This window comes from Centropristis striata, chromosome 21 (assembly GCF_030273125.1).
Source record: "Centropristis striata isolate RG_2023a ecotype Rhode Island chromosome 21, C.striata_1.0, whole genome shotgun sequence".
In the NCBI taxonomy this organism is placed as follows: Eukaryota; Metazoa; Chordata; class Actinopteri; order Perciformes; family Serranidae; genus Centropristis; species Centropristis striata.
In genome coordinates this window covers 32,481,153-32,499,135 of record NC_081537.1, presented here as the reverse complement: position 1 = coordinate 32,499,135, position 17,983 = coordinate 32,481,153, and the positions used below count along the sequence as shown (strand labels likewise).

At 40.1% G+C, this 17,983-nt stretch overlaps 2 protein-coding genes across 2 annotated transcripts; both read right to left on the bottom strand.

Moving 5' to 3' along the window:
- Nucleotides 1–3,065: 3,065 nt before the first annotated feature.
- LOC131959927 (H-2 class II histocompatibility antigen, E-S beta chain-like) lies at nucleotides 3,066–6,681 on the bottom strand. Its single transcript, XM_059325146.1, has 6 exons — nucleotides 6,613–6,681; nucleotides 5,919–6,191; nucleotides 4,768–4,978; nucleotides 4,526–4,593; nucleotides 4,251–4,364; nucleotides 3,066–3,598 (listed from the first exon to the last, which is right to left on the bottom strand). Exons 1-6 carry the CDS (start codon nucleotides 6,659–6,661, stop codon nucleotides 3,462–3,464), a joined length of 852 nt encoding a protein of 283 aa, XP_059181129.1. The 5' UTR covers nucleotides 6,662–6,681; the 3' UTR covers nucleotides 3,066–3,461.
- A 1,885-nt stretch (nucleotides 6,682–8,566) lies between these two features.
- LOC131959929 (mamu class II histocompatibility antigen, DR alpha chain-like) lies at nucleotides 8,567–11,554 on the bottom strand. The gene is made up of 4 exons (XM_059325147.1): nucleotides 11,252–11,554; nucleotides 10,934–11,179; nucleotides 10,243–10,527; nucleotides 8,567–8,961 (listed from the first exon to the last, which is right to left on the bottom strand). Exons 1-4 carry the CDS (start codon nucleotides 11,307–11,309, stop codon nucleotides 8,849–8,851), a joined length of 702 nt encoding a protein of 233 aa, XP_059181130.1. The 5' UTR covers nucleotides 11,310–11,554; the 3' UTR covers nucleotides 8,567–8,848.
- Between the last annotated feature and the right edge of the window lie 6,429 nt (nucleotides 11,555–17,983).

Genomic DNA, 17,983 nt, shown 5'->3' with positions numbered 1-17,983 from the left:
AGCTGTCGGCTAAATGTAATGCAGTAAAAGTATAAATTTACATTAAATAACAAGTTTCATATCCTTTTGATGTTTCATCAACTCCTCTGTAAATGTCCCATAGACTGTATATAAATAATGGACGTAGTCACCGTGACGTCACCCATTGCTTTGTGAACTGTCCGTTGGAAGCATCGATATATATACATGGACGCCACATCGATGTGCCTAAAGCTCCGCCATCTTGGTACAGGACTAGCATAGGCAGCGGTGCATCAATTTAGGAAGGAAAGAGGTAATCCTCAATCTCAAAGTAGAATTATTCGCTGAGTTTTGGACTGATTTCCAAACGTATTGATTTGTTAAAAACATCACACATGAAGCTATGACACAGGGTGCTTGGATATTTTAAAAATGATGGTTTTACTACCCAAATACAAATTCTACTTAATGTTATCAGCAGACGAGCTTCTGACGTAAGATTTGTGAATGAATAGATGCTGCTGTTGTGCCGAGATCTGCTGCTCCTCACAGGAGCATGCACGGCGAAATTACATTGTGATGATTTCTACGGTTCGAAATAAAAACCATATAACGTTCTTTGTGTTTAGACTTATCAATGTTTTATTAGACTCACGTTTCGTTACAATTGGGTATTTTTTTTGTCAAAGTCGGTCAAATATGTGCTGATAATACCTTTTAACTTCATGTACCAGAATGCTTTGCATTTTACGACACCTTCCAGGTCATCTCATTGGTCAAGCCACTCTTGACACCACAGGGGGTCCACTTGTCTGCTATAAGGGGGCCAGTGCCTTCTCCCCTCTCTCTTTTTCTCCACTGGCCTGCTTGGTGAGGCAGCCCCATCCGGGAGGAGACCCTGGAGCCACCAGCCCTACTCCCTCACCTCCTGCAGAGCCCTGCCGAGGTGAGGCCTCTTCTCTTCTGAGACTTCAAGCAGAATCTCCTTGTCCACAAGGAATTCTGGAACAACTGCAACTCTGACCTTCTCTGCGCACCAAAGTGCATTAACACAAAGTTCATTACAACGGCCAGAGAAAGCTCCATTTCGACAACAAGGACAACCAGCAACCTAATTTGCAAGACAGCAAATTATTGAACTCAACTTCCTTCTTTCCACGCCTCCCACTGAAAAAAGGATTTTCCCCCCTTTTCAACTGGATTCATGAGTAATGTAACTGGGCTTAGATAAGAAATCAGCAAGGACTTTAGCAGAAAGGGTTTGACCTGTAATTAATGATCTGGTTTATATGTGTGTTTTAAGTATATTTATGTGATATTCGTGTTACAATCAAAGTCGTATGTTAATCTCGCTTTATACAGACAGTCAGTCTTATACGCAACTAACTTACTAACCTTTGACCTGCTCATACACTGATTTTCACATGATATATTTTAAACTAGAAAATTTCCCACGGGGGCCACTGGGGCTACTGCCGGTGTGTGTACACTATGATGAGATTCTTTAGAGATTTCAAACTATGCCCTTTAACCTCGAAATGTGTGTGTGTGTGTGTGTGTGTGTGTGTGGTTGAGTGTGAGTGTGTGAAACGTGTATCTGGAGGAGTGTGCGCGCTTACGCGCACATTTGTGTGTGTGTAGCGAAAATCGCATGAAGTTACCTGTGTGTGTGTGTGTGTGTGTGTGTGTGTGTGTGTGTGTGTGTGTGTGTAATTAAAATCACATAAAGTTACCTGTGTGTGTGTGTGTGTGTGTGTGTGTGTGTGTCTGTGTGTGTGTGTTTGAAGCATGTGTCAGCATGTGTTAGCATGTGTGAGGAGTGTGCGCATGTGTGTGTATCTGTAACTGTAATCACCTTAAAAAGACCTTCATCTTTTTAAATGTTTTTGAATGATTCTAATTGTAAAAATATTTAGTTTATTATCATATAAGACAAAAAAACTGGAAATCTTCCCATTTTGAGGTTGAAACCAGCTTTTTTTCTTTTCTTTTGGCTTTTTTTTTACATGATTAATGACAATAAATACAGCAGACAAAAACTTAGTTTTCCCATACTTTGGTTGCTATTATTTGCTGTTTTTTGCTCTTAAAGATGAATAAAGATAAAATCCATAATACACATTTGTCTAAAGTAAGCATCATTTTCATATGTGAAGACAAAATCTCAGATAACTTGTCTTAATGTTGTTAAATGTGTCTTAATGTAAGTATTAATATCTTAATGTCTAGTAATCTGTTTGGATTTTACAATACATATCTTCAAAGGCCATTTTCTCAAAATGAGTTTTATTTCTTCTGCTCAAACTTGAGGCAGAAACCTTCGCTTCAGTAAATCTTTCTAGTTTCTTTCTATAGTCTGAAGGTTTCTTTTGTCACATATCTCTCAACAATTGGTTTATATGGCTTTTTATTCCTAAAACTGCATTTAAAATATTGCTATTGACAGATTCATTTAACAAGGTAATGTCTCAATTATATATTTTAACATACAATATATAATGGAATAAAATGTAATTAATCAGTTTGTGACGACATCTATTTGTGAAAATTGAAGCGTCTTCCTTAATTAATTGTCATTTTTTCAATATTTCTTCAGTGAGTCCCTTTAGAAAGTGTGTTGTAGTTCCAGCAGCAGCCAGCAGGGAGCAGCAGAGGAAAACATCAAACCTGCTCTGAGTCGGTTTGATTTCCTCTCATCTTCATCTTCATCAGTCTGCTGTTTGTTCTGTTTCTACACGACAATACACAGGAAAAATAGAGAAACCAAAAGGCTTTATGCAATAAATTCATATAGTAAATATATTTCCAAATCATTTTAAAAATAACTTATTTATTCTGTTTTTCTAATTTTATTTTTTAATTTCCATTAATATTTAAATATGCAATGTTTGCGCCTCTTTTTATCCACATTTATTTTAATAATAATCTAAATCATTCTTTTTTTATGGAACTCCTACTTTATTTGACTGTAGTGAGGCAAATAAAATGTATATAGAAATAGACGATGGACAGTTAAAATACTACTAAAAATGATATAACTTCAGAGTCGTTTATAAACTCTAATAAGTAAAACATTTAAATGAAACCACAGAGACTCAGAACGTTTTCTGGTTTATTATCGATAAAATATTTCACTCCAGTAGAAATATTCAAATCTAACAAACTGAAAGACAAAATATGGAAATAAATGATTTATGTTGTTAAAGCAGAGCGCAGGGTTAGTGGCATCAAATCACAAGAAGAGTCCAGGTCCAGACTAAACCTGTTCCTGGACTGGGAGAGGCAGTCCTGGATCAGGATCAGACCAGCTGTATCAGAGTCCAGATCACTACAGGATCAGGTGTTGAGCTGGTCCAGCAGGTCTACTGAGCCGAAAACACAGGAATTAGGTTGAAGAGGCAGATACAGGACCAGGTCCAGGATCAGGATCAAGATCAGGACAAGGATCAGGTCCAGGATCAGGATCAGGACCAGGATCAGGACCAGGATCAGGTGTTGAGCTAGTCCAGCAGGTGGCCTACTGAGCCGGAAACACGCGAAGCAGGTTTAAGAGGCAGATACAGGACCAGGACCAGGATCAGGTCCAGGATCAGGACCAGGATCAGGATCAGGACAAGGACCAGGGCCAGGATCCATCCTGTTTTAAGAAGCGATGAAGAGTGTCAACAACAAATCAAATTTAAAAAAAAATCAAAACTCTGTAATTCAGTAAAATGTTGTTGTACAGAGACCAGGTTCAGAGTCTGAAGGTTGCTGGTTCTGAGACTGAACACTGAAACCACCTGAGAACTGGTCCCAAGATGGTCCAGAGTATATACAGGTCTGAATACAGACTGACACTAAATCTAAAGTGTGTACTGGTCTGAACTGGTTCTGGTTCAGGTGTACTTGTCTGATCTGGTCTGATCTGGTTCTGGTGTACTGGTCTGAACTGGTTCGAAATCAGGTGGACTGGTCTGAACTGTCTGATCTGGTTCTGGTTCAGGTGTACTGGTCTGATCTGGTTCTGGTGTACTGGTCTGAACTGGTTCTGGTTCAGGTGCACTGGTCTGGTCTGATCTGGTTCTGGTTCATGTGTACTGGCCTGATCTGGTTCTGCTTCAGGTGTACTGGTCTGAACTGGTCTAGTTCAGGTTCAGGTGTACTGGTCTGATCTGGTCTGATCTGGTTCTGGTTCAGATGTACTGGTCTGATCTGGTTCTATTTCAGGTGTACTGGTCTGAACTGGTCTGAATTGGTTCTGGCTCAGGTGTACTGATCTGATCTGGTTCTGGTTCAGGTGGTCTGACCTTGGGACTTCCTCTTGGAGTACATGAATCCAGCCAGAGATAAGACCAGACCCAGGATCAGTCCTGAGGCTCCGATGGCAAACTTGTTTCTGTCAGACTCAGGCATGGACGGGTCTGAGGACAGACAGGAGAGAGACAGACAGGTGAGAGACAGACAGGTGAGAGACAGACAGGAGAGAGACAGACAGGTGAGAGACAGACAGGTGAGAGACAGGTGACAGACAGACAGACAGACAGGTGAGAGACAGACAGGAGTGAGACCGACAGGTATTTACCCCAGTCAATGACCAGAGGTTCTTTCAGACTGGCGTGCTCCACCACACAGGAGATCTTCTCTCCAGACCTGCAGACACAAAACAACACATCAACACTGGACCTGACTGGACCTGACTGGACCAGACTGGACCTGGACGTGGACGTGGACCTGGAGGAGGACTCACCTGGGCGTGTACTCCAGGTGGGAGTGGACCTGACTGGACCTGGACCTGACTAGACCAGGACCTGGAGGAGGACTCACCTGGGCGTGTACTCCAGGTGGGAGTGGACCTGGTAGTACCAGTCTCCGTCTGCCAGCTTGTCAGTGGAAGTGACAGAGGTGACTTCCTGTCCGTCTCTGAGCCAGATGACTCGGATCAGTTTGGGGTAGAAGTCGTAGACGCTGCAGACCAGCATGGCGGGATGGTTTCTACTGGAGGGAGTCACTGATCTCAGTCTGACGTACGGCTCGGCTGGAAGATAACCAGGAGATCCACCATCAGGATTAAAACATGAATAAAACCAGGAGATCCACCATCAGGATTAAAACATGAATAGAACCAGGACAATCAGAGCCAGAGCCTCGTGCATCACAGACTGCAGCACCTCCAAAAACTAGAACCACCAAGTCCCGACACACGAACTGAACTTTATATGTGATGGTACAGACCAGTCAGATACTGTGGTCCATGATCCAATTTACACACAATAAACTGACAGAACACAAACTGGACTGAACGGGATCTTTATCTGAGACACTGAGAGCCCAGAACCAGGAGCAGCCACACCAGCCCCACCGGGGCCCACCCTGATAATATTATTATTATTAGGGCCTCGGGGCAATCGCACTGAGCACTGGTCCCATACAGCAATAGCTGTAGGGACCAGTGCTCGGTGCGAAGCACGCTCTGATTGGTCAAGCTAATGCCCCGCCCACATCACTCTCTGATTGGTCAAGCTAATGCCCCGCCCACATCACGCTCTGATTGGTTAAACTAATGCCCCGCCCACATCAGGCTCTGATTGATTAAACTAATGCCCCGCCAACAGCACGCTCTGATTGGTCAAACTAATGCCCCGCCCACATCAGGCTCTGATTGATTAAACTAATGCCCCACCCACATCACACTCTGATTGGTCAAACTAATGCCCCACCCACATCACACTCTGATTGGTCAAACTAATGCCCCGCCCACAGCACGCTCTGATTGGTCAAACACCAGCAGCGTCTCTGTCAATCACAACAACGTCCTTTAGTCTCAAGTTTTAACAAGGAAGGAAGAAACAAGTTCACAACTCATAATAATAATAATAATAATAATAATAAACAGACAAACCAGATAATATTCAGCGTGTTAATGAATTAATAATGAGATGACGTTAATGTTGGAAGTTACAGAAACACAAACTCACCTGATTTAGTCAGAATGTTGCTGTAATAGATCTCGATGTTGTGTTGACAGTACCTCTCCTTCTGAGCCCTCATCTGAGCCAGATATGAAGGCTGACTGTTCCAGTACTCTGCCTGCTTTATTCCGTACTCTGTGAATCCAACAAACTTCCCCAAACTGCTGCTGAATCTGACTAACTCGTCTTTGTTGAAATATAAAGACCTGATATACTCCATGTCCTCCAGATCACTGGAGTTAAAGCCACAACGGTCCATCGAAGAATACAAGAATCCATCTGAAAAACAGAAAGTTTGAACCTCAGCGAATATTCATCAGTGATCAGAGTATTGATCATAGATCAGAGTATTGGTCAGTGATCAGAGTATTGATCAGAGATCAGAGTATTGGTCAGTGATCAGAGTATTGATCAGTGATCAGAGTATTGGTCAGTGATCAGAGTATTGATCATAGTATTGGTCAGTGATCAGAGTATTGATCATAGATCAGAGTATTGGTCAGTGATCAGAGTATTGATCAGTGATCAGAGTATTGATCATAGATCAGAGTATTGGTTAGTGATCAGAGTATTGATCAGTGATCAGAGTATTGGTCAGTGATCAGAGTATTGATCATAGATCAGAGTATTGGTCAGTGATCAGAGCATTGATCAGAGTATCGATCAGTGATCAGAGTATTGATCAGAGTACTGGTCCTACCTGCTGTGTGGAGGCTGATGAAGAGGAAGATGAGAAAGGATGAAGCCATGTTCTTCTGTTCAGTTGACAAACTGATCCAGTCTCACTGAGAGCCGCTCTGAAAACCAGAGAATGACCACATGACCTGCAGCATCAGCTGTTACCAGGCAGACGATCAGACTAAAGTCTGCTGCTGGAGCACACACACACACACACACACACACACACACACACACACACACACACACACACACACAGTCACACTGTAACTATAATCTGATAATGATAATGATAATAATAATAATAATAACTAGAAAATTTCCTCTGGGGAAATTCTGAAAGGGCCACGGGGGCTACTGCCGGTGTGTGCACACTATGATGATATTCTTCAGAGATTTCAAACTATGCCCTTTAACCTCAAAATGTGTGTGTGTGTGTGTGTGTGTGTGTGTGTGTGTGTTTGTGTGTGTGTGTGTGTGTGTGTGTGTGTGTAGCGAAAATCACCTAAAGTTACCTGTGTGTGTGTGTGTGTGTGTGTGCACGTGTGTGTTTGAAGCATATGTATGCATGTGTGAGGAGTGTGCATGCTTATGTGCATGTGTGTGTGTGTGTGTATCTGTAACTGTAATCACATCAAAGATCAAAGGCAATCAGATCAAAGCAATCAACAGAATTAACTGACACCTGTTCCGGCACAGTGACAGCAGAGGTGGACAGACTGGAATTTCTGGCCTTGAACAGAAAGCATTTTTGGAAAAACCATAATACCTATCATTGATCCGACTTCACAAAAAACAAGTGAAGAAAAATGAAGAAACAGCTTTGTAAGAGCGATCTGACAGCTTTACCAGAGGATTGTGAGTGAGAAGACTCACTTCCCTACATATCTATGTATAAATGATTTCTGTAGAGTGGAATTTGCGGCCTGGAGCGCAGTTTTCAAATTTATTTTTTGACAATTTTTTCATTCCCTCTACACTCGGGTGGTGATGTCACACACTGTGACATGAACATTCCGTGCAATACACACCCATTATAATCTCAGAATTTCTCCAAAAATGATCATGGTCATTGAACAGGGATTGATAAAAAACTATATGACCTATCGAAACGTGGATTAATACACTGATACACAAGACTTGCGTCTACTGTTTAAAGTTTAAATGGAGTCTCTAGGTGAAATTATGCTGGAGAAGTAGACGTTTGAAAATCTCCAATTATTGTTCTTTTTCGTTCATTTTTTTCCGGCCATGAGCTATCTCTTCCAACCTCGGAATACCTCGGTTAAGTCATGGTCACCAAAACAACCTTGAAAAAAATAAAAATAAAATGCTCTTCTTCTTCTATTCTTCAACGTAAAGCACTTCTGTAGTGATTACAGACGGCTCTTAAAGTTCTGTACTTACTTGATTCCTGTGGTCTAAGGCTAGAACCATCAGGTTGAATCACTTATTGTGTGTGTGTATATATATATATATATATATATATATATATATATGTATATATATATATATATATATACATATATATATATATATATACATACATTTATTTGAATTATATTTATTAATTTTTTCAAGTCATTGGTGACAAGGCAATCGCGCTATGTTTGTAGTATAGTGTTTAAATTGTTCCATAAAAAGTTTGACACTAAAAGAAGAAATCAAAGACAGTCAATCAAGTTGTTTTGGAGTTTCAAACATTAGAAACAAAACATTATTAATACATTATTATGTAGACTGAAAGGTTCTGTAAAGATTCCTCCTGTTCCTAAAGAACATTAAGTTAGAAATCAGTTTCAGTGGAGGTGATGGAAACAAAACATTCTGTGTCATTCTGTTTAAAAATATAGTTTATCTGAAGATTAAACGTCATCTGTCGGACTGAAACTCCTCAAGTTAAAGTTTTCTGTGAAAGTGTGATGAACAGAAAGAACCAACTGAAGAGAGTTTGAGGTGTAATGTGGACAGACTGGACAGTAAACATGAGACGAGGGACATCCTGTTTATTTACCACAACAACAGATGAATTAATGTAATTAAATCTTCAGACTGGAGAAACAGTTTGAATCTGATTCTGTCAGGAAACAAACTAACTTTATTTAAACACAAATTATATTTCAGCAGGAATCATTTTACACAAGAAATGGATTCAATCTGCAGCCAAACATGAAGACATAAAAACATTAAAATCATCAACAGACAGCAGAGAAAATATTCATCTGAGTGACATCATCAGCCCCGACCAATCAGCTGCACTAGCTCCCTTTGATGAGGAAGAAGGTTCCAGCAACCACACCGAGCAGACCAACAGTCAGACCGAGTCCACAGAACACTGTTGGTCCAATACTGGGCGGAGTCTTCTCCACATCTGGAGACAGAAAACACAGACATGAGACATCTGGAGACAGAAAACACAGACATGAGACATGTGGAGACAGAAAACACAGACATGAGACATCTGGAGACAAAAAACACACATGAAACATCTGGAGACAGAAACATCTGGAGACAGAAACATCTGAAGACAGAAAACACAGAAATGAGACATCTGGAGACAGAAAACACAGACATGAAACATCTGGATACAGAAAACACAGACATGAAACATCTGGAGACAGAAAACACAGACATGAGACATCTGGAGACAGAAACATCTGGAGACAGAAAACACAGACATGAGACATCTGGAGACAGAAAACACAGACATGAGACATCTGGAGACAGAAAACATCTGGAGACAGAAAACACAGACATGAAACATCTGGAGGCAGAAAACACAGACATGAAACATCTGGAGACAGAAAAATCTGGAGACAGAAAACACAGACATGAGACATCTGGAGACAGAAAACACAGACATGAAACATCTGGAGACAGAAACATCTGGAGACAGAAAACACAGACATGAGACATCTGGAGACAAAAAACACACATGAAACATCTGGAGACAGAAACATCTGGAGACAGAAAACACAGACATGAGACATCTGGAGACAGAAAACACAGACATGAGACATCTGGAGACAGAAAACACAGACATGAAACATCTGGAGACAGAAAACACAGACATGAGACATCTGGAGACAGAAAACACAGACATGAGACATCTGGAGACAGAAAACATCTGGAGACAGAAAACACAGACATGAAACATCTGGAGGCAGGAAACACAGACATGAAACATCTGGAGACAGAAAACACAGACATGAAACATCGGGAGACAGAAACATCTGGAGACAGAAAACACAGACATGAGACATCTGGAGACAGAAACATCTGGAGACAGAAAACACAGACATGAGACATCTGGAGACAAAAAACACACATGAAACATCTGGAGACAGAAACATCTGGAGACAGAAACATCTGGAGACAGAAAACACAGAAATGAGACACCTGGAGACAGAAAACACAGACATGAAACATCTGGATACAGAAAACACAGACATGAAACATCTGGAGACAGAAAACACAGACATGAGACATCTGGAGACAGAAAACACAGACATGAAACATCTGCTGACAGAAAACACAGACATGAGACATCTGGAGACAGAAAACACAGACATGAAACATCTGGAGACAGAAACATCTGGAGACAGGTCAGTTGTGTTGTTGTGTCTGTATTAATGTTAATAAAGTGTCTCACTCCAGAATCTGGTCTGTGGTTGGTCCAGGGCCAGATGTGTCACTGAACAGCTGTAAATGTCTCCAAGCTTTGGGGTGAAGACCAGGCTGGAGAACTGGTTGTAGGAAGCGTCTTTGTTGGGGTAGGGAACGTTGACGCTGGTTCCTTCGGTGACGTTCTGTCCGTTCTTTGTCCAGGAGAAGTCGACCGGAGCAGGATAGAAACCAGTCACATAACAGATCAGGGTGTTCTCCTCTCCCAGCTCCACGTCGTCTCTGCTGTAGACCACCGGACTGGAAGGAGCATCTGGACACACACAGAGGATCAGTTCTGTCTCTGTGGGTCATTTGAACTCACTAAGACTGTTTTATTATTATAATAAAGGTTACAGGATGGAGGACTGAAGTATTGACGTCATCTGATCCTGATCCTGATCCTGGTCTGATCCTGATCTCTGATACTGAGCCAGGACTCATTTATTATTTGTAATGAACAGTAACATGATGACTGAACTATATTTATTTTAATATTTACAGCTTTAAATAACTTCTTAAAGGTAAAATTAAATGTAAAAAGACTCTCTGTGTTCTGTGTCTCTTCTGGCTCATTGAACCCAAAACAGGAAATAAAATAACTGATTATTCAGAAATCTGCAGTTTCCATGAAGAGAAGTTCATTAAAGTGGCAGAAAGTTCAGATTTGATATATTTACAGAGTTTCACTGGAGGGTTCTTCAGAGCTTTGAGAGTCACCGCCAGGTTCTGTTTGCAGATCTGTTGTCCAGCCACAGCAGCTTCATAACCTCCTGGGAAACTCATACGATCTATAAAACTGGGCTGAGGCTCGACTCCTTTCTTGTTCTTGAAGTCTGCATACCAAATCTCTTCACCATCCAGTCCGATCATGCCCTCTCCATCTTTTTCTGAACAGCCAGTGATAGCAAGGTCCTCATGGAGAACTGAAGAGAAAACACAAGAACAAACAGTAAACAACCTGTTGTTTGTTTGTTTAAAGTGAGACAGAAACTTACAGTCAGCTGAGACACAGAGGACACCGGAGAGGATGAAGATCACCATCTTCATCATCATCAGACCTGGACCTGTCAGACTCTCTATAGACCTGGATCTGTCAGACTTTAGACCTGCAGCAGCAGCAGTTGAACTCTTACTCTGTGTCAGCAGCGTAACAGCCAATGACAAAGCAGAGCTGAGATGACATCATCAGTGTCCGGGTAGAGTCAGGCTGCTGCTGCCTCAGAAACAGGAGCTGCAGAGTTCATCAATTATCAGGATTCTGGGTTAGATTCTGACATTCACAATGACAATTATTTATATTTATACTTTTTTTTACCATTAAAATATTTATTATTAAACTTTTATTCCATTAAAATATTCAGATTTTCTTCTCTTTATATTGAGATAAAGAAGTGAAGCTGCAGCTGGTGTTGAAGTTTAAAGTTTGAATCTGAACTTTTGGGTTAAAATAATGTTTTTATTTGTTTGTTCATGTGACCTGAGTCATGTGACCTGAGTCATGTGACCTGGGCAGGTCTCAGGTCCTGGTTCAGTTCTCTGTCGGACCACATGGTGCCTTCAGGTGTCACTCAGCTCTGTTCTCTCCATGAAGTGAACGGAGCGCTGAGTTTTCCTGCAGCTCCTGAACGCAGCAGTGTCTCTGGAAAGTCCAGACGCTTCAGGATCAGCAGCCAATCAGAGAAGCAGCTGCTGCCGCGTCATCAGGCCTACATGTTGAACCTGAACTCCACAGTTAACAAAAAGTTAAGTTATTCATAGTTGATAAAATTAATTAATTTTATTAAATTAAATTATAAGACTTGATCCAGATCACTAATCATTGCAGGATTATAATTAGCTTCATTCAAGTCATTCATGTTTTTCATGGAGTCACTATAGCAGCACACACACACACACACACACACACACACACACACACACACACACACACAGATAAATTAGGCCCTATTTTTGTATATTTGACTAAAACTGACTAATAATACTGAATGAAAGATGAAAATGATACATCAATGTGTTGGTCCTGAATTGCCTAAAAAGATGAAAAGAATAAGTTGTTATTAACTTTTTTCTACCTGTCCTAAAACCAGTCTGATGTCTCCAGGTCTTTGTATTTAAATAGATTGTGGAGGTTACAGGGAGCCAGGTCAGCGAGGCTAGAACAGGAGAAACCTGATCTCTGTTCCTGGTTCTAGTCAGAACACGAGCTACAGCGTTCTGCACCAACTGAAGAGTTTTAAGTTTTATTTATTGGAGCAGCCTGACAGGAAGGAGTTACAGTAATCTAACATTGAAGTAACAGAAGCATGAACCAGTTTTTCTGCTTCCTCTTAGGACAGGATGAGTTTTACAACATGTGATGATCCTTCCTCCTCTGTGGAGTTTCTGTTCCTGTGCAGGAGGCCCACAGGTCAGGCCACTCCTCCAGTCTGCAGAGTGCTGGAGGAGAGTCAGGAGAAGGATCAGCTCAACCCAGTCTCCATTAACACTGAGGCCTCAGCTCTCTCTGCTCCACAGCCAACATAGAGTTTGTTTGTTACAGTTACTTTCATCTCATTCAGCTGCATCTCATCACATGCACACACCTCACCACTGATTCACATATTTAGGGCCTCGGGGCAATCTCACCGAGCACTGGTCCCTACAGCAATATCTGTATGGGACCAGTGCTGGACTACTGTTATACTGTGGATTTCTTCTTCTTCCTCTTCCGGACGCAATTTCGTCCTGCTACTAGTCCTACAGCTTGAAGAGTTGCAGGACAAATTGTATATCAAAACGTGCGGTTTGATCGGGATCGGTGTGCTATTATTTGTCTCTACAGAATAAGAATTTTTCGCGACATAAGTAGACACAAGTCTTGTGTATCGGTGTATTAATCCACGCTTCGATAGGTCATACAGTTTTTTATCAATCCCTGTTCAATGACCATGATCATTTTTTTTTTTGGGAGAAATTCTGAGATTATAATGGGTGTGTATTGCACGGAATGTTCGTGTCACAGTGTGTGACATCATCACAGAGTGTAGAGGGAGAGAAAAAACTGTCAAAAAATAAATTTGGCCCCAAATTCCACTCTACAGAAATAATTTATACATAGAAACGTAGGAAAATTAGTCTTCTCCCTCACAATCCTCTGGTAAAGCTGTCAGAGTTATAGTTTGGGCGTATGACGCACAGATGATCCACCAACACGCACCAACAGCCTCATTGGCTCCCATATTAAAAATGCAGGAAGATTTCAGAAAAAGGGACATTTAACAGTTTTTTTAGATCGCTCTAACAAAGCTATTTTTTCATTTTTCTTAAAAGAAAAACATATGTAGACGTTCAGGAAGAACTCAGGACGCTCAAAGTGAAGTCGGATCAATGATAGGTATTATGGTTTTGCCAAAAATGCTTTCTGTTCGAGGCCAGAAATTCCAGTCTGTCCACCTCTGGCTGCTGTCACTCTTCGGGAACATTCAGGTGTCAGTTAATTCTGTTGATTGCTTTGATCTGATTGCCTTTGATCTTTGATGTGATCACAGTTACAGATACACACACACACATGCAAGCATGCACACTCCTCCAGATAAATATGCTTCAAACACACACGCACACACAAACACACACACACACACACACACGTAACTTTATGCGTTTTTTGTTACACACACACACATACACAAATGCGCGTGTAAGTGCACACAATCCTCCAGATACACGTTTCACACACACACACACACACACACACACACACACAATGTTCCCAGCAGAGACACGGTCTGGCCTTTGCACAGGTAACAGCCACATTAACATTAAAACACATAATGTATATATATATATATATAAATAGAAGTCTACTGATACACAACAAAAGCACAATAACAGCACCCAATAGTACATAGGAGGGAATGCATAGGACTTAAAAACTGTACCCGTTTGCTGTTGAAACTCTGATGAAGGCTGCAAAAACCCTCCTGTTACTGCCTCTCTGTTGTGCAGGACAAAGCGTGTGTGAACTGCAATATCACAGTCCTCACAAAGGAATGGGAGAGGCAGGCAGGAGGTCCAGACACCTCACAACAACTTGTTTGCCACACTGACACACACACGGTGTGGATGTGGATCCAGAGTGGCCAACATATTCTCAATAAGAGAAGGCCTGGCCTCTTTCCACTTTTGCCAGGACACCGTGTTTCTGATCTCCCAGTCAGTAGCAGCCAACTCAGACGATGTCTGACAAGTCACTGCTTCGTCCTCTTCTCCATCCTCCAACAACTGAAGGAGCTCCTGACCAAGCACCTCAGTTTCAGGCACTAACAGAAAAAAATTAAGAAATAAAGAAACTCTGCCACAAAGTGAACTAAATACTGTAGGTGGTATGGCTTAGGACTGCACAGCAGCCTATACATTTCTGCCTAACTAAAAAAAAACCCTATAAAGTCAACTTAAAACATGAAATCACAACATATGCAAGTAGGTAAAGTACCTCTTGTTGGGTATACATATATATATATATATATATATATATATATATATATATATATATATATGGCCCATTTCACAATTGCAGGTACATTTGAAGTTTCAACAAAATAATTTAATTCCTTTTCCATTAAACCTTTTTCATTCCCATAGATAATACTTTAGATTTAACACTCCCAGCATTTGCCAAGCTTAAACATGTAAGATTTAAAATATTTAATGTGAAAATCATCACAGTAACATATTTGGCATATAATGAATCCACTGTTGGTGTATTCTCAACATTCTGTCCAAATTTATGAAAAAGAAAGTTGAACATTCCATAATTCCCTCCAAATATTTTCTGCAAGAGGAAGTGACATCACTGGGTGCAGCAGGTGACTTGTTTTGATTTGAATGCAGGTGACTTGTTTTTATTTGAATGCTGTATGATGTGTCATGTGGTTTTATAACAGAGATGACAGAGTTGATTGGATCATAGGGACAGATGAAAAAATATATATTTTTCATGTTGAAATCCCATGTATTCTAGAAAATAAATACTCCGTGCAACTGTAAGTAAAAGTATTTATAGAATTAGCAGAAAAAAACTGCTAATTTTAATTAATTGTTTGATGTTGATTCAATATGAACATGTGACTCACAAGCTGAAGGCAGCCAATAATTGACGGGTAGGAATCATTTCATGAATATTTTACATATAAATTGTGCCTAAAATACATACCAAACATTATTATTGCTGAACATTAAATATAATTAGCAATATTATTTAAAACAGATCCAGTAAATACTTTTTTTTAGGGGGAAATAATCAAAGGTTTTTCTGGGAAATCACCCATGATAGGCAAAGAGTGGAAGAGGAAAAAAAATGTTATTGTCATTATTATTGTTGTTATTATTATTATTATTATTATTACTACTACTAGTACTAGTACTACTACTACTTATTTTGTATACATATATTAAACATGATATACTTGACAATATTAAGTATTAAATGCAAAAAATGCAGAGGAGCAGCAGCTGAAGGTGTTTTCACTTCCAGGTCGAGTCTTCCCTCTGCTGGTGGAAAATGTGTATCGCCTCTTCAGAAACCTTTTTTAAACTCAATAAAAGAGGTAATGAAGTCATGTAAGAGGCATATACAATGAAATGGTATGAAGAATAAAATGATATAGAATAAATAAAAACAGAATGCATGGTGAAATGAGGCAAGATGATTAAGATAAAGTCTATTAAAGCCCTGGGAAAGAAAGATGAGAAGAAGGAAGAAAGAAAGAAAGAAAGAAAGAAAGAAAGAAAGAAAGAAAGAAAGAAAGAAAGAAAGAATGTCAACAAAGATATTAATTAGGGCCACGGGCCAATCGCACAGAGCACTACTGTTATACTGTGGATTTCTTCTTCTTCCTCTTCCAGACACAATTTCGTCCCGCTACTAGTCCTACAACTTGTGCTGGTGGTGGTGTATGAAGGGTGGTGTATGAATGAGACTCTCAACATTAGAGGAATGTGTGGAGAGCTTTGGAGAAACAACCACTCACACCAAATGCTAAAATGTCCTTAAACCTGCAGCTATCCCCACTGCGTTAAAGGCTCAGGATGAGTCCAGGGCCGGTCTGAAGTCCAGACTTCTCTTGATCATAAATGATAAAAATGTTAACTGGTAACTGTCACATAAGTGAAATCCTGAAGGTGATGAGAGAGCAGCTGCATGTTACCATGACAGGACAGAACAGACAGGTGTTTAGTATGTAGTTAGCTGTAGTTTGAGAAATATTATTGTACATTCATTTACATTTTACATAGCAGAATGCTGGTAGGGGGAGTCTGTCAGGGGATTGGGTGAACCACATTTTAGAGTAATGAGGAGCCGTTTTGGCTAAGGCATTAATCAGTTTCTCATCTCATATATTATTAGATTAAATTGTCTTTTATTTTTATTTGTGAGTTTATTGTTATTCAACTATGTATCTTGTATTGGACTGGATTTTTTGTTGTTATTCATTTATGTAAAGCACTTTGGTCAACCTTGGTTGTATATAAGGCGCTCTAGAAATAAATGTGACCTTGACTCTGGATTTACACCCTGACTCATCTCATCTGTTAGTCTGTTTAGCCACCTAAAAATCTGACCAACAGTCGCAGTCTCTTTACAGGAAACTCTTGCTTGATGAAGATGTGAGCAGCTCTGATTTAGGAAATCCCACTGCACCATTTGGAACAATAACGGGAAAGCATGCAACCTTACGCTTGAACATTAAGTATATAGTAACAGAAATAGGAAAACTGCGCAGTTGCTGTTCGAACCAAGGACCTGTTTGTGTATCTTGAATATTGGATCTGTTTTGTGATACTTGTCAATAAATCCTGCACAGGGCTGTCTTTCTAGAAACTCTTGTCGTCTATTAAGATTTTCCACGACGTTTCCAGTGAATATCAATGTTCAATGTGTATGTGCCGGATGGTGTGAGTACCTTATGAAAAGTAAAGTTTTTTGGAGTTGCAGACGTTGTAGTGTGGCATGTAATGTACGAATACATACTTACTACAGACACTGCACTACAAACACTCTGATTACAGTAAAGTAAGATATTGAATAACTGACTACAGCCAGTCTGCAAACAGCTAACTGGTTGCCTATTGCACCAGTAAATAAAAAACCAAAGAGTTGGACAAAACCCCAAACACTTTTTTGGTAGGTATAGGGTTAAGAGACTCTCTGATCTGCATCATTGGTAATCCTCGAATCATCTAATGATCTCAACACAAGGCCAACATTTTGCAGCCAGGACATAGAAAACATTTAGAAGACATTTACATCCATTGTAGATTCAGTCTACTGGTCGAATGGGTTTTATTCCTTTACGTGACATGTTGCTGGTCACTTTCATGGCATGTATGGGATTTTTACATTGTTTTAATCTTATATTATGGGTTTCATTTTTACATCTTCAATGATTTATATTTTCACATTATTTTCACTATTATTTTCTTTTTTTATTATTTTAAACATAGCGGATTCTATCTCTCATGTCCTTTGTTTGTCTATATCAAATTATATTATAATTACTGTTAAGCTGTTTCACCTAACTTTGCTTCTTGTCACAGTTGTTTTGGTGTGTTTGTAACAATAAAGCATGTTGTTCCCCTGATGCTGGCACACGGTCACCTCTGGGTCATCATTAGCTGTTTCAGACTGGCTGTAGTCAGGCCACTCCCCCGAGACTAATTACACTCATTACAGTATCCTTACATCAGCT

Coding starts and splice junctions, on each gene's coding strand:
- LOC131959927 (XM_059325146.1), bottom strand. CDS start 6,661: ATGGCTTCATCCTTTCTCATCTTCCTCTTCATCAGCCTCCACACAGCA. Junction 4,365..4,525: donor ACCTCTGGTCATTGACTGGG/GTAAATACCTGT, acceptor GTCTGTCCTCAG/ACCCGTCCATGCCTGAGTCT. Junction 3,599..4,250: donor CTCCAAGAGGAAGTCCCAAG/GTCAGACCACCT, acceptor TTCTTAAAACAG/GATGGATCCTGGCCCTGGTC.
- LOC131959929 (XM_059325147.1), bottom strand. CDS start 11,309: ATGATGATGAAGATGGTGATCTTCATCCTCTCCGGTGTCCTCTGTGTC. Junction 10,528..10,933: donor GAACCCTCCAGTGAAACTCT/GTAAATATATCA, acceptor GTGTGTGTCCAG/ATGCTCCTTCCAGTCCGGTG. Junction 8,962..10,242: donor ACCACAGACCAGATTCTGGA/GTGAGACACTTT, acceptor TTCTGTCTCCAG/ATGTGGAGAAGACTCCGCCC.